Raw genomic sequence first — 17,496 nt, 5'->3', positions numbered from 1 at the left:
TCTACTGAAATTAACTTCTCGAATACATTAATAGAACCATAATTGTACGAATGAATATTTAATATGCACCCATGTTCGCACTCCACCTAGCTCATATTGTAATCAGTTTGCCATAACCGAACTCGGAATTATATGAGCCTCGTGGGCTATCACTCTTGACGTAAGAGGAATTCGATATTTCATTAATTCATGCATTGTATATGTAACTAACAGAAGATAATCAATAAATTATATTTGACTCACAAACATCAAGTCTCGATAGTCTAGCCGTTAGTTTACGGGGTTTCAAGTTTAAATTTCAGGTCGATAGTTTTTGTTTTTTTCGGTCATATAGCTAGGACGGCCTGGTAAGCGGTCACCACTAGACCATAGACTTTAACTCTATAAGAAACATTCCTTACATCCCTAATGCGCTGACCTTGGGGTCTAGAATGGTATGTCCCTAGTTACTTTAGCCACACTACACACATTCATTTAAGAATGATAATATTACGAATTAAATATATTATTATAACACAAAGCTTATATTCAAAGTTCTTATTTGATTGTTGTTTAATAATAATCTAACGATTATTTTTTTCCATCGTCAATAATATACTATCTATAGCGTTTACAAAAATATAAGGTGTCTGACAATCGAATATGACATGATCAACTAAGTAAGCAATCATAACGAAATAATAAACATTTACTATGTGCCATAAAATACATGTACTGCTTCGTAAGATATCACAAAACACGTAGACAACGTGACGTCACAGGGGAGATCTAATTTAATATCGCTATGTACATCCTCATCCTTGACGTTATACCAATGTATTGAATCTGACGCTTCGGGAATCTCAAATTCGCTAAATTAAGCGATCATAAGATATCTATGTACACATAATAAAATTGGAGTGTCTGATTGTAATATCAAAATTTACCAAAATAACATTTTTGTAAATTTCTTCCGGCTAATCTCTGCAGAGGATAAATCAATTTTGACCGCCTTTAAGTGGCAGAAATCATATGATAACATGATAGAAAAGCGTGGAGTTAATACCTGTTGACTTCCAAGCAGGATATATTAATTTAAATAATTGTATTAACTAAACTAACATGACTGTATTTTTTAAATTTTGAAAAAGAGCAACTATTGAGTTTCTTGCCGGTTCTTCTCAGTAGAATGTATTTTCCGAACCGGTGGTAGCTTCACTTAATTGTAAAATGACGATTCAAAAGTGCTCGTAAAAGCCTACTTGAATAAAGTTTATTTTGATTTGATTTGATGTAATAAAGAGTAACTGAGACTACATCTATTACTACTACCTACTTACTACAACTACTATGACTACCTTATTCTTAAATTCAAACGCGTCCAGAGTCGCGGGCACAGCTAATTTGAAATAAATATTCAATTTATGATCTGGTTCTTACTATATGAAAAACAAACATGTTACTACTTAAAATATTTAAAAGATAATACGTAAAACGGAAGGAAGGTATCTTGTTGTGTAAATTTAGAAATAAATTTAATTTATGCTCTTTAAATGTATTTCAGTCATAAAGTTCTTATTCGTAATCGTTCTAGAATATCTATTTCTGGAGATATTGAAAGGTCAACCAGTTATTACTGACGTAAACATATATGCTGATCATATAAATATTACATTAAATTATTTTTTCACTAAAAAAACGAGTAGGTATCCTTATGAATTCTCTCACTTCGCAAGATCATTAGATTTCTTTTCTTGATAATGTTTAGTGATTTAGCTAATTAATTATTATTCCATAATCACTCACGGCTTATAAATATTGTATAAATCTTTAGATTGCATATCAGCTATAATAAATTAGATCGATGATATATTATCCAAACAATATCTTCGTGAGAAGTTTCAATAAAAAATATATTTTAATAAACTAATAATCATTTCTCTTATAAACATTGATATAGATTTGGCTGCTGATCATAATGTTCGCGTCCTCGATGCCAATTGTGTTTTTCTGGCAAGAAATTGCTAGTCAAAGCCTGGAGTTGAAAGCTAATTGTTGTCGTTTTTGCTATAGTAATTAACACCATTTTAAAACATACAAATATTGCATAGTCGAGGTTCAGACAAAGAGTTTTTAATATTCCAATATTTTTAAAAGCATTTCTACGTTATATATCATGAGATTTGGGTTATAACTATCAACCAAAGTCGCTAAAACTGATTAAGACACCATTCACACAGACTGATACACAAAATAATTGTACAAAGATAATGGTCTTAGTTGGAGTTGGAAGTCGATTCAAGGCACGGTAAATGTTTTTTTTATTTATTTTTACTTATTTATTTAATACTTTATTGCACACACAATGAAAGGACATATAATAATGAAAACAATTACAACAAAGACAAGAAAATAAGAGCGTGCAAAGGCGGTTTTTTTTTTATAATTTCTTATATTTTGATGGAAGACTCAAACTGGACAAAAACGTTACAGCTTTATAAGAATATAAGTTGTCACACGCGGCTAACCTCGCGTTTTAGTGACTGGTTATCATGTTTTAGGCAAAAAGTATGTCCTTTTTTCATCAAATTCAGTTCAGCGGTTTGGTCGTGAAAGAGCGACAGAGAGACAAAGACAGAGACAGAGACAATCACATTTACAATATTAATATACTTTATAATGTTATGTATTTTTTATTACAGATAAGATGTGTAAAATGAAAATAATCTTTATTATCATCATTCATAAGAAAGCGTTCTAAAATAAACCTTCTTGGACTAATTATATAGTGTCAATTTAGATCGTTTTCTTTAGTAATTATGTACGGGAATTAGTATTACAAATAAAAAAAATATGAGTAGACTTGTTTTTTTTATTCAATGTAACTCTGTATATTATGTTTTTAATTTTTCTTTAGTATCTATACCTAACTGTAGTCAAATTTCAACCGCTTGGCGTAGAACAAAAATTTAATTAAAAACGTCAATACTAAGTGCGAGTAAGGAATGTTGAAAACGATTCGATATGTAAAACCGTTAAGAATAAATAGCTTTCTCTGTTTAACTAATTAAAATGTATATATAAAATTTTCTGTAGGTATGTTTGTATGTTACTGAACTTCATCTATGCGCTTGGGCCGATTTCGACGATTTTGGTGTGTATGTCTAGAGATGGGTTAGATTGGACCCGGTAGATGGCGATGCGACCGGAAAGTCACAAAATGGTCATTACACCCAAGCCTCATCGGGGCGAAGTTAGTAAATGGGTATATATTTATTTTATATCCTTAATTCATTATATCATGATAATTTAATAAACGGATAATTAATTCACGCGTTGAAATTGCAATAAAACAAGTAGTTTTTCTATTCATATTTTTATCGTATCTTCCAATAAAATAAAATTTAATTAGAAAAAAATATATGGAAAAAATGCCTTGCCCAAAGAAAGATGTATTGACTTTTCGGTGTCGGAAACTTGGTGTTATAAGTTTATCTTTAATATCCTGCTCATGTGAAAAGTCTCTAATTCTTTTCTAGAGCAAACCAAGTTGGCACCCATCCAAGCGGACGTTCCTTCGTATTCGACGAACACTGTTAGTTGACGCTGGGTTAACCTAATAGATTCCCTCCGAATTCAATTTGCACATCGAATAATTTATATTTTAACGAAACGTGCTTGTTTTTAAGAGGATGTATTATAATTTCCGTAGTATAATTGGAAGATACGATAGTGTACAACGTTCTTTGTTGTGTTTATTGTGAATTAGGTTTGTTTACAATGTAAGTATAATTTTATCTCTGTATACATTTTTATGTTTATTCTTTTTATCTATTATATTAAGGTTAGTTTTTATAAATACATGTTAGGTACATTAGGTACAAATAATGGAATAAATTTGGTATATTGTCTAATTAATGCAAATGCAACATTTGTTTCATTTTATTGTTAATGTGTTCACACATCTTAATTAGAAATCTGAAACTGTTTTAGTGAATACAATTTGCGAGAGCTCATTTGGATACCATTAAAATCATATATAGTCATGTTTTCTATTTATACAACATTGCTTTGAATATTTTAACAGGCGCGCTTTAAATTCTTTTTATAAGATATAATTCTTTAATTAATACTGATAAGACATACTCGTAGAAGTACAGTAGTTAATTATTATGTATAAAATTTTGTTATCAGGTACGACCAACTTCTGCTATTATTAATCATACCAACTTTAACATCCGGTCAGCCCGGTAAATGTGATCAAACTCCACCACAAGCGACGGTACTTACACCCAGTGAAAATAAAGGCATTTACACAATGACGATCGACATGAAGAGTAAAAATCAAAATATCTACCGGCCCGATCAGACCTATGTTTGTAAGATTATAGTAAGCTGTAGCTTATCCAACAATATTACAGGAATAAAAACATTTTTGTTTTATCAAAAGTGTTTCTGCTATCGCTACAATAAACAATATTGTCCGATGAATATTATAGCAATTATCAAATATTTATGAAATAGATTTAAGCAATGTGTTATTTGAACTATAAATGTATTTTCCAGTAATAGTCACGTCAAATGACGTGAAACGTCCGTTTAAATGGTTCATGATCACGGTTGAGGATCCAGAAGTAGACAACAGTAGCTATGAGTTTGATCATAGATCAGTTGATGTAGGAAGCCTTAAGACCTTAGACACAAACAGGCAGTCGAGATACAGCGAGCGATGTTACAACTCTGTAGAGAACACTGACAACACTGACAAATATCGAGTCGAGGTAACTTTGAATCTTCTATGTAAGCAGTAAGTAACAATTAAGCACGTAAATAGCTTACAGATTTAAGATAAAGTTTGAAGCGTATTACTTCTCCAATGCTGCATATGTATGTGTAGAATTATATTTAAAGCAGGTTTTTAATACGATGTTTTCCTTCACTATCCACGAGATGAACTACAAACAACTACCTATTAAGAACATGAAAACTCAGTGATATTCAAAATATCCGAATATGTTATAGGATTCACGTGTTTTTAGCTTTGGAATGTCTCGGCTTTTTATATTATTTTAAAATTTTATGAATAAATAATAAACACTTAATTCGTGTATTGAAAATGTATCTCAACATTCCTTGAGATACATTTTTTAATTTTCCTTAGATTCATTGGGTGTCACCAAAACAAAGCGATAAAAAGCAACGAGTAAGACTTCGCGCTATGGTTGCGGAAAATTCTGAAGTTTGGTACGTGGGGGAGAACCTAACGATTGAATTGGGAAAGGATACAACAAAACCTTTGGACAGTCCTCCTTTTCCACCGGTTGATTCTTGTAACCTTTGCAGTGAGGCTCGATATGAGGTGAAGTTTTTAAATATATATATATATATATATACAGTTTAAAACTCCATGATATGAGTGCACATTATTGACTATTACGGACACACTAACGTTATTTTTAAGGAGTTGTCGGAAATTTCGCAAAGATGATTAAACTTGTATACAAAATGTCTAGTTAGTCTCTCAATTATTGTTTATTTTACCCAATAATAATAATTATTAAAAATTAAAATAATATATTTTTCCAATTAACATCCAGAAGTTGTTAAAATAAGTTACAAATAAAATTATACTTAAAATAAACAAAGATTTTGTGGGTAAAAAACAAAACATAAGTTATCAAAATTACGTTATTGAATATTTTTCAGGTTATTTTTAAAGGGCACTGGTCAAGAATGTCACATCCAAGAAATTACCCGATTAAACCTGATAATAATGGTTATAGTCACTTAGTGGGTGCCTCCCACAGTTATAAATACATTCTGTGGCAAGAAGGTGATAAAGCTAGCCCTGGCTTGAAGAAATTGGCTGAGCAGCGTGATATATCTGTTATTGAAAGGGAAATTATAAACGCGGTGAGTTATTACATTTTTTTATATTTATGTTATACCCGACTTCGTAATGTGTTTGTTACTGATTACCTATTAACTGTTTTTTTGAGGTTATTGTTTTTATTTAAAAGTAAGTATCTATATTATATTTACTATATCTAATAATTTATTGTAAGAGTACTACACTTGCAATAAATTATTAACAATACTTCAAAAGTAAACCTAATTAAAAATTTCCAAATATTAATAAGTACATTTTATTTTTATTATTTTTTTATTATTGATAAGAATCGACAAACTTTCGACAGTAAAAGATTTCCTATGTATAACAATCCCATAAATTGACAATGATTTTATTTAAGTTTTTATGTGCTTATTTCATTTTTATATTTCATCGCTTGTTCGACGGTGAATGAAAGCTTTGTAAGGAAACCTGCATATTATGTGTGTTAAATTCAGCCACATGTGCCTCCACCACACGTAATTGGAGCATAATGATGAAATAAGCACGAACCCTTCTCTTTGGCCATTGCTCAGAGAGGGACATTTATGGGCCATTACTTTACTTTTAATTGCCAGTATTCCTACCATCAATTACTCTATTCTTATTATATTAAGAAAAATAAAAACCTGCTACGAATACAGCTTAAAAAGACCAAACTACAAAAGTAAAATGTGACGTAATTATATATTATTAGAAAATTGGTCTTTATTTAGCTATGCTTAACAATAAATGAAAGTAGTGTTCTGTGTGATATTCTTAATTATTTTTCGATGTAAATTCAGTAATGTCTAAAAAAATTATTAAAGTGTAATATTTAATTTTTTTTTTTGTAATTTTTTAGATGTCCGTTCATAATGGAACTCGAACACTCATTAGGGGAAAACGTCGTGATCATCCGTACATGTTCGAACCTTCCCATTCCCTGTTTAGGGTGGACCGAATACACCATTTGTTCTCATTAGTCATCGCAATGAAACCTTCTCCAGATTGGTTCTTGGGAGTCACAAGGTTTGAACTGTGTACTGAGCTCGGTTGGTTGGAAAGCCATGAACTGCCATTGTATCCTTGGGACGCTGGCACCATGGATGGTATATCATACGAGGTATTTACATTATTAAGAGATCATTATAAGATATTCGAGATGGCCCATTGGTTATAACGCGTGCATCTTAACCGATGATTGCGGGTTCAAATCCAGGCAAGCACCGCAAATTAAGCACATGAATCATCATGTGCTTAATTTGTCTTTATAATTCATCTCGTGCTCAGCGGTGAAGGAAAACATGGTGAGGAAACCTGCATGTGACAAATTTCATAGAAATTCTGCCACATGTGTATTCCATAAACCCGCATTGGAACAGCATGGTGGAATATGTTCCAAACCTTCTCCTGAATGGGAGAGGAGGTCTTTAGCCCAGCAGTGGGAAATTTACAGGCTGTTGTTGTTGTAGTTGTTATTATAAGATATTAACTCTCAACCGACAGAATATTTACATAATAAATCTATAATATCTAACTCTATATCCTAAGCGTCTGAATCGAAGGGTGGTCGAGCTCTGATGAAATGACGAATGTGTAATCTCTTGTAATTCTATCCGCATTGTCAACTAAATATAATGTCTCATTGAGAATAAAGTTCTTTAAGCATATTAATAATTCAAGCTGTACTAGATTATGCATACGGTAACACGAAACAGATAATGTATTTCTGCGGTCAACGAACATAACTCACTATAGACATAACTGCACGTTAATGTACAAAATATGACTATATTAGTAATAGGAGTCTGACAATCTAATTTTGTTTTAGATCTTTAAATTACAGATATTGAATATTTATTGTAGAATTTGTCATAAACGTTATCTGTTATACGAAGTTTTGTTTTATCGTATAGGTTGGCGGACGAGCATGTGAGCCACCTGATGGTAAGTGGTCACCATCACCCATAGACAATGACACTGTAAGAAATATTACCTATTTCTCACATCGTCAATGCACCACTACCCTTGGGGACTAAGATGTTATGTCCCTTGTTCTTGTAGTTTCACTGGCTCACTCACCCTTCAAACTGGAACACAACAATTGAATAACTGGTGAGTGGGTGGTACCTACCCAGACGGGCTTGCTCAAAGCCCTACCACCAAGTAAATGTTTATGCATAAGTGAAAAATAAAACAAGAAACGTAATAGAATAACGTTACTTTCAACCACTTTGGAATACTAAATATATATTTGTCTCAGATTCCGTTCCCTTATTAATTCCCCGGTTTGAATTATATTGATATTCACTCTCAGTCGGCGACGTCATCAACTCAGCCCGTCGATACTGTCGATCGTGTCGCAGTGGGCTCATTTGACAAGGAGTCCCCGTTTTATCAGATGAACCTAAACGATTTAAAGCCTTTCGCTCACCTCCAAGTGAGAAGGCTAGATGTTTATCCCTTAGTCGGAGATGATTGCGAAGAAGGTGAGATCGACTTTGATTTATTGTGGTATTTAGTATTTAAAGAAAATATTATTATAATGTAACGCTTATGATTTTTTATATAATATGACGACTTCTGTGGTCGAGTGGTGTGTACACCACTCAAATACTAAGTTCATGGGTACGCCACTCCGAGGTTCGATTCCCGGGTTCGATTCCCGGCTGCGTTGATGTAGATTACAATTAGTTTTCTATGTTGTCTTGGGCCTGGGTGTTTGTGGAACCATCGTTAATTCCGATTTTCCATAACACGAGTGCTTTAACTACTTACATTGGGATCAAAGTAATGTATGTGATGTAGTCTCATATTTATTATTAATAACAATGATCGAAGGTTCTATGGTTTGAAATAGACATTACATCTAAAAATAAAAATTAAATAAAATTTAAAAGATGGCCTGGAGTTGTAGTCGAATATCTTAAAGATGCAGCGCAGACCGTAAATTCGTAACCGAGCATCAATCATTGCGTTTTTCAAGTACTACTTAGTACTGAAACTTTCCAGAAAGAAACTTAAGTATCAAGTTAAAAGGAATTGAAAACTTAATATCCTCACAATTCGCAGTGTGATGTACTCAGTTAGAAATGTAGAAAGAAAAATTGTACGTACGTTTTTTATTAAACAATAATCCAAAAAAAACAATCCTTATAAAAAAATTACGGTCGTAAAAAACAAAAGATAAACAAATATTATTCAATAGTATTCAAAAACGACAACTATCAAGACTTTCTATAAAGAATATCTTATTAAAGGTTCAAAATGCTTATGTACTCTGTTAGATTAATTCCACAGATTAAAAAGTCCTTCTTTTTACAAAAGGTATCAATGAGCACGAGGGTTCTCAAGAAGAAGAGGCGAGATCTGAAAATGTTGAGTAAGTATTACATTTATTCATCAGTTTTATCGCGAAGCCAATCTGGGTAAAACATAAAAAAAATACCTGTTCAGTTAATGAAGAACATTTACAAATGTTTTTGAACCTAAGAACGTAAGACGCTTAGCTTTTTACTATATACTAGGAACAAAATCTTCCGATCTTTTGGTACATATTTGGATGAAAGGTTGTCGCTCTGAGCATAATTTATTTCTTTTTTAAAAGAATAATTGCAATACTCCAGTGAAGAATAAGGAATTATTAACTAATACTTATCTATAATTTTCATCCATTTAAGCTTAAAACATGTGGACTGGGGTCGAAAATAATATTGCGCTATTGACGCTTCGTAATACATATAAAAGTTTGGAGCTCTTTCTTTACAATAAATGAACATTGTCATATAATATTTTTTTCAAACAGGGAAGTAATCGAAGAACCACTTATACAAGCAATAAAGCAAGACCCGAGCTTGCAGGAGGATAATTGTGCTCTCAGTGAATGGAGCGAGTGGTCAAAATGTGCCCCTGATACCGGTTATTGTGGTATCGGTACACAGCTTCGCAGTCGATACAGGAATGATAGAAAAGTTTACTTCGAAACCTACCAAGTTAGTAAATAATGTGTTAAATGGGTTGAGGAAAACAAAATGTCAATTATTGGGGAAGAAAGGTTAAAAGCGAAACTGTGTCTGTATTAAGAGTTATAAAAAGCCATTTCGTGTAAAAGAGTTCTTACTTTAGAGCTAACAATAAAAATATATAAGTATGTTTATTTTTAATTTTCTGAAAGTCAGTAACTTGGTAAATTGATATTTAAATATTAAAAAGACACACTTATTTCTTTAAATCATATCCCATTGACGCTCTGTATATCATATTATGTTAAAATTAATTTTTAAAAAAGATTTTTCCAATCAAATTACTTTGAATATTTTTTTCAGGATCAAAACGTCTTTCAAGACGGCTATAAATCACAAGCGAATATGGCGGCAAATTGTCGACAAGAACAAGATGGCGCTCTAATAGAGTCGCAAAATTGTTTTGTGGATTGCTTGTAACATAATTAATGAAAATTGATTATAAAATCTATTTAAAAGTAACATTGATTGATCAGCCAAACTTATTTTTAGTTTATTAATGATTCAATTTATTTTTTTACGTTCAAACATCATCTAACATTAAAATAAATATGTATAATAATTTAGTAAGTATCTATATATGAGTAACTATTTATTATTATATTAAGCTTATTGTAATATACTCGATAAATCTATTAATAAATTATTATTTAAATTAAATTCAATCCTGAGTTGCATAAATACAAACCGGGTTGTGGTAATCCAGAAGAAATCTTGTCTTTTAGTTTTTGCGCGAAAAAAAGCCGGTTTCTAAGTTTTACTGGCTAGTACGGAGGACGCGGCAGAGTCAACTTTGTGGAGTAGTCGGGTATGAACATAGAAGCGGATGGCGCATGCTCCGGATGTTAAGGCCCGCCTCGCGCGCGATCGCAACTTGTTGATTGTTCGCTCACTTCACGCCAGTCTGCCGCGAACGATGCGTCGGGCGGTCGTGTTTTACGTCTCGCCCGTTATCGCCCTGAACTTCGGAATTGTTTTACGAAAATATGTAAAGTTTCTAAACATAAACTTGTGCAGAACTGCCGTGACTAACGCACTACGTAGTGCTTAATTACCTAAGACCGAACTAAATTAGTAGTTTTAAGTTTTTGAAACTTAATAGGCTTACTCGTTTTACCTGCATGCTTCGTCCCACGAGTCGTGCGAAGCGGTTACCTTTATCGGATAAACGAACATTTTTCAAATGGATGTGCGTTTGTATTCTGTGATAGTGTGCGTGATTAGTGTGAATACAAGACAACTTCGTGTGTGCCTGTTTGCTCCTTGTGACAAGTTTTTACAGCAGTGACGTGCTCAAAATAGTAATAATATTGAATTGAGAAAATGGTACGCGGGGTAAAGAGGGGCTTCCTTGCCGCGCTGTTGATCGGCTCGCTTGCGGTGGCGTCGACGCAGTATACGAAAGGTAGGTAGGCAAAAACGCCTTTCTTACCTGTGCCTGCGCAACTACGGCGAGCCTGTCGCCTGCGCTTTGTTCTATCGCCTATTGTTTGCTTCTCGGAAACTAGAAATTTTTGAACCATTCACTAAGGGTGACGTCATGTTCAAGATATGAATCAATTATAGTGGTATTTTTCTACGTAACGTAATTGAATTGTTTTGAATTATCTTAGATAACATTAGCGTAAAACTTTAAAAAGATATTGTATAATAAAATTAAAGACATATTTATAATATGTGCAAGATAAGCGTTTCTTTACAACTTATATCTTATAAACGCGTTTTATTATTATATAATATTTCTAAAAATTCAGTAAGAAACAATTAAGAAAGAACAGATAAAAAAGCAATTTTGACTGATTCGTAATGACTCATCCTTATAATATATAGGTATCAATTACATACCTGTACGTAAAACATATAGGTAATTAATATCTATGGAAAACATATCATTCATATTATTTTAGGCCGTTGTCGGCTTTGCCAGACAATTGTAGATCGTAATGCTTTCATATTAAGAGTCCTATTGAATTTATGGTTTTCCATACATCATTATACTTGGATTATGGAAACAAAGGATTGTATTAATAATAATCGTTTACTTGTAATAGATCAGGTAATATTTTTCGTACTTTTATTTCCTGTTTCACTTAGTTAACTTTGTTTGTGCAAATACTTACGTTAAGAAATAAAGTATATATAATATAACTTTACATATAAGCAAGACGTATATTTATTAATACGTTGATTATATGTTATTGTTAACTTAATATCGTAATATTCAATATTAACCTATAAATGATGTAACACGCCGAAACGTGTTATTTTTGTTTAAGTAATTTTGAGAAATATCTTTTCGGTTAAATTTTTATCTTTAACTAAAGTGAAACAATAAAAATAATTTAAACACCTTTAAATCATTTAAACAATGAGATACGTTCTTGACAATAGAAAACAATAACTCCAAATATTATTGTTTATGTTATTTAGTGATATTTAAAAAGTGTTCATTCTGTACGCACGATTCAATTGTTTTAAGTGTTTAGATATATAGGAATTATGAGAATCATCAGTCATCAGTTCCTACAGAAGTAGAAAACGAGTTACACTGTACTTTAAAGATGTTTTTGTACATAACTTGTATTATAAATCATGAATTGAATACAATGTATTCGCTTAAACTTTTAACATAACTATACAAATCAAAGATTTTATAAATGTGTTTTAATAAGTGATGTTTGTATAGCGTGACCAAATATGCGCTGTATTCACATTAAATAATAGCTCACTAGGCGTAAAAAGATGAGTTAGCTTGTTTCGGAAACATTATAAACGATATTATTGATAATTATAATAGTTCATGCAAGCGACTTAGAATGAATGAGTGTTTATATTACTGTAATCTTTGGCGACTTCCTGCGGTCATTAATCTCTTACAAAGTAATTTTAAAAAGCTGAATATTTATATATCAAGTGCTTATCTTGTGCGTTATGATTTGTATCTGTAACCTAAAACTTAATTTAAAATGTAGCCATTACTTTATTAAAGCATTTTTAAATTGTGACGTCATCGAATTCTTTTACCTGGTGTAAATAACGGTGTTTAGTATAGAAAAGCATCTTTCGTCACTGTTTGTTAGTAATTGATCGCGATATTCAATAGCTTTCTGATTACTCATTCTGAGTCAAACTAATACAGATTATTCGTAGAATATTTCTTATAATCGTGTCTGAAAAGACTTAAGATAACACACTAGGCAACAAAAGAATAACAAATTCCAACAAACTATGACGAACTTTGCTGTGACATAGTTTCGGTAGATCGAAGTTTAATCTGGAATATTTTTATGAGAACTTCGAATCAACAATTATAACATTTAAAAAGTTACTGAAAATAATTGTTCTTATTACAAAATTTTGAAAGATTTTTACATAAACATGTTGGTCGTTTATATTTAAAAGCAATAAAAACGAAATTGTTCGAAATTTAAATTTCGATTTAAATTATATAAGATACAGATTAAGTTTACAGTACGATAACTTTCCCGGATATTCAAATTCTATCTTCATAGTTCGTCACGGTGTGTAATAGTCTAGATTTCATCGCCAAGAATAAATTAAATGGTATATAAAGTCACGATTAAAGTTAACTTGTAGAAAAATAAAATAAAAATGTAACTCGTGTGGACTTGTTTTTTAAAGTAATTATTATTCAAATTAACCATTATGACTACATCATAAAACATGGTCCCTCCACATATGTCAACCCTTATCGTGTTACGTGTAGGCGCGACATTAACTTTTTGCCCGTGGCACGCAGAGCGCCTACTCATCCCGACGAGGGCCAGACTGGTTAAATTATTTCAAGTTTTAAATCTTAAAAAATCTTACCTAAGAAAGCAAATCGTTGCTCTTATAAAAGGAAAATTAAAAACCTACTAATATAATAAATTCATAAAATAATGTTTTATCGAAATAATCCTTTCACACAACAACATTCGTGATGATTGCATAGATAACGCGAACCTGACCATGACACAAGATACTTTTTATCCAATAAAATGTACCGTAAATAAAAGAAGTAGTTATATAAATATTTATTCCTATACAAAGTTACTAATTAATGGTAAGTAGTAGTGGTTATAAGTAGACTGTGCTGAAAGAATTAAGTAGAATTATAGTTTCAAGTGCTTGCATCTGTCTTGATGACCGATAATCTCGCATGTAAAATTTTAAATGCACGCATTCCGGATGTGTTTCATTTGACTTCTTGACGTCTGGACTTGATAGAAATGGTAATTTAATAAATAGGTGTGTTACTCTTACTGTTGTAATTTTCATTCGCTCTTAATTTGAATTTACTCAAAAGGACAATGTCTCAAGTATATTTTTGCCAAGCGATGCAAATCTAAGTATCTTCAAAAAGCCCAAGCATTTTCCTCTTATTTTGTGAGTTATGGATGATTTCGTGAAAATGCGTGACAGGGGACTGTTTTATCGTCTAGGGTGTTTATATTATGGGAAAAGATTTTTTCGTATGCAACGAATTCAGTTTTTACAATATTTTGTAGTGCATGCTCACTTTAACGAATATTGTTTCTTTTTGTTCTCTCTTATTCTCCTGCTCGCACGTTCTTTTACTTTCGTTTCTTTTGCTTTAAGACCTGCTTCACTTCATTCGTACTGTAGAAATTCGTTTTTGTTAAATTAATTTCGTTACTTTATCATTGATTTTGGGTTCAGAAAGCTTAATTCTCCAAAAAGGAATATATCGTGAATTGCACAACTAATTAAAGTAATTTACTACTATTAATGGAAAATAAAATGTCAGCTTTCTTGGTCGATGAAAGAAGACTGCATCCTGGTCCGTTGAACCTCATGCTGTCAAATACACATGAAGACGAAGGGGTGGGACCCTTCGTCTTCATGTGTATTTATTTGTACAAGAAACTTTTATTATATACATTAAAGGGTTATTACCATCATAGCCTCTTTAATACGATTAAATTAACAGACGTAAGTGCCAGCTTAATAGCTGAGTAATTGATGAGTCAATTTATGATAATTTAATCACTTAAAACAAAAATACTCATCCGGGTCGCAATTAGCGATCGAGACACGTATATGACTACAACTCGCAGCGTTACCTGCGAACAAAAGAATTTTCCCGCTTATTCTCGCTTAGTACCGGAAAAACGTAACACGTTTGCTTTCCTTTTCACGCTATAAACGATCCCATCAACAAAATAGTATAATTATGGCGCAATTTTTAAATCGTACAAGGAGATTAGTCAGAGCTTTTGAGAACAAAATTATATACATTTTGTAGTTTTCGTATAATGTTAAACATGTACATATTTTGATATTTTCATAATAATAATGTAATATTACAAGGTTTAAAATAAAAAGAAATGTCCCAAGGGTTCATTTATTCTGGGAATGAAACACTGTAGACAACTAATTTTACATATTTGAATGTGATTAATTAAGTACTACATTTTGTTACTATATCAGAGCTATGGCGTGCCAAGAACACTTATCATATTATCATGTGGTACAAACATATAAGTATTAGTAATTATTATTTAAAATTGACCTAAGTAAGACAAGGATTTATGGTGTAAAACTTAGCTACCGTGCTTATAGGACGTTTCTTTACTACTTAACAAATATTGGGATACGTATCACGGGTTTTTGCAATGGTTTTTAGTTAAATCGTACGATTGAACCCTTTGTATGCTTTTGAGTATTGGACTAACGTTTATAATTAGTATTATGATAAGTTTTAATTGATATTAGTAATGTTATAGACCAATCGTTTTAGTATCAGGTCCCCATAGAACGTTAATAGTACTAAATAGCGGGCATTATAGCTTCATTACAGCAATGTTAATTCGAAATCTCAATAACGATATCGTTAGCATAAAAAGTTTAACATTTTAGTAGAACATCTTTTGTTTTACGGACGGTACTTGGTGTAATGGAGTTTTTATTGCAGAGGTCTAACTTGAAATAATTCAATGTTTTTTTATAGAACACACTTTTGCTTAAGTAAAATATATTAAGAATGGAAATTAATTAAAGTATAACATGTGTTTGATTATCCGAAATGTATCCAGGTGCTAGAGATCGTGATCTTTTAAGTGAAGATTGCGGCTTTAAATGCTGGCAGGCAACACTGAATTTTGGAGCAGCGATTATTTTTCCAAAAACCTCTTCAAAAGTCGCTTAAATTCAGTTGCAACTATGAGTTAACTAGTGGACACACAAAATTCAAGTGCGAATATTTTGCCGTTAAAATTCATAATGATAACTTTAGTTCATAATCGTATGTACTCATTATTATAAAACGAAAATAATCTCATTGCATAATTTCTTGATACTCTTATTCAGTTTAAGCCTGACTTTAAAAAATAATGTTAATAAGTTGATTTCTTCATTTATTTTTCTATTTAACGAGATATGAAAAACAGTTATAAATTACTTGACGCAAACAAACGCACGAGAAATAATACTCAAATACTTAATAAAAACTTTCCCGTTCTATAAAGTAATTTCTTAAGTGAATACCTAATTTAGGGAGCAACGCGAATTTAATAAAAAAACATTTACTTAAAGGCGAGTATGAACTTCGCCAAGAGTCAAAGTTATCAGAGTTATTCTATAAATGTCTTCGTCTAGATGCCTATTACGGCTTATGTTTGCTCAAAGGCACGGCTACGGCTAAGCCATATTAAGAACAACCGGCTTAGACATGCAAAACCGATAACTTGTTTCGAAGTTACAGCTTTTCAATAGGGCATTGCCATAATAACTCGAAAATCATAATATCCCATTTCTGTATTCGACCGTCTTAATCTCGAGACATTATTCCATTAAGGAGGTGAATCTTTTTAGGCGAATTGATATTCGATTTTTGAATAAATTGTATTTTAATGTCTTGTATTAAGCACATTTCGTTGCTCGGTAGAGAAGAAAAAAATGACGTGGTATGAAGGAGAGCAATATATATTTGTCTTTTTAAATTTTCATTTGTTGTGTAGAATCTAATCTAAAACAATAAAAAACGAACACTTTAATTTTTATCTCTATAACGAAATAGTTTTTAATTATAGTTATCTTATTCCGCTTATTTTCTTATATTGGACAATTATAACTCTCTTTATCAATTTTAATTATCAAGTTATTCGAGCTTCCACATATTTTTTTACGTACAAACAAAATGTTGTGTCACTTGAATATAAATCCAATTCAAAATTATTTTATATACTGTTGACTTCCGAGGATATCTCAGTCTGGAGCCAATCCTGTGTAAATATGTGCATTGTCATCGATATTGAACTAGCAGACAGATTCAGACAGCTTGCAAGACTGGACCAAAACATTGAAAGTTGAATAAAAGCTTGTAAAAGTATTAAATTCCATCTATAATTAATTAAGTATTAGTTAATTATAATGTTTATTTATGACTAAAAATGATGATTAATTTAAATACAGCTTAGAATGTTTTTTTTTTAAATAAATTTCGGCGTGTTGTATATTAAGAGTATTTATAAATTGCCAATTGAGAATGACGAAAAATATTGCTTAGTTCTCATATATGCATACTATTGAAAAACGACAATTGAAAAAACTTTTATTATACTACTTGCTTTGTAATCATACTAAATCAAAATAGCCGTT

General features: G+C 31.5%; 2 protein-coding genes across 4 annotated transcripts in view; both read left to right on the top strand.

The window, feature by feature from the left end:
* The first annotated feature begins 3,567 nt into the window (after positions 1-3,567).
* Positions 3,568-10,465, top strand: LOC124538720 (spondin-2-like). 2 transcript variants are annotated; one of them, XM_047115875.1, is made up of 10 exons: positions 3,568-3,761; positions 4,174-4,358; positions 4,546-4,760; positions 5,141-5,338; positions 5,686-5,892; positions 6,714-6,974; positions 8,169-8,340; positions 9,179-9,233; positions 9,657-9,843; positions 10,177-10,465. In XM_047115875.1, coding segments are annotated over exons 1-10 (1,599 nt in total). In that variant the 5' UTR covers positions 3,568-3,759; the 3' UTR covers positions 10,294-10,465. The 2 variants fall into 2 exon arrangements, with proteins under 2 accessions (XP_046971831.1, XP_046971832.1); XM_047115876.1 differs by lacking the exon at positions 3,568-3,761 and having other exon boundaries at positions 4,174-4,354.
* A 277-nt stretch (positions 10,466-10,742) lies between these two features.
* LOC124538719 (DE-cadherin) overlaps positions 10,743-17,496 on the top strand; it is a 178,015-nt gene continuing 171,261 nt past the window's right edge. The window contains exon 1 of one of the 2 annotated variants that reach the window (XM_047115873.1): positions 10,743-11,278. In XM_047115873.1, the coding sequence (XP_046971829.1) occupies positions 11,197-11,278 (82 nt within the window). In that variant the 5' untranslated portion in view covers positions 10,743-11,196. The remainder of the gene's footprint in view (positions 11,279-17,496) is intronic. The other variant, XM_047115874.1, reaches the window with a different exon arrangement.

Source organism: Vanessa cardui, chromosome 21 (assembly GCF_905220365.1).
Source record: "Vanessa cardui chromosome 21, ilVanCard2.1, whole genome shotgun sequence".
Taxonomy (NCBI): Eukaryota; Metazoa; Arthropoda; class Insecta; order Lepidoptera; family Nymphalidae; genus Vanessa; species Vanessa cardui.
This window is presented reverse-complemented; position numbering and strand designations above follow the sequence as displayed.

Excerpts from the sequence above, each read along its gene's own strand:
- LOC124538720 (XM_047115875.1), top strand. Across the intron at positions 4,359-4,545 it reads GCCCGATCAGACCTATGTTT|TAATAGTCACGTCAAATGAC; the intron begins GTAAGATTATAG and ends TGTATTTTCCAG. Across the intron at positions 6,975-8,168 it reads TGGATGGTATATCATACGAG|TCGGCGACGTCATCAACTCA; the intron begins GTATTTACATTA and ends ATTCACTCTCAG.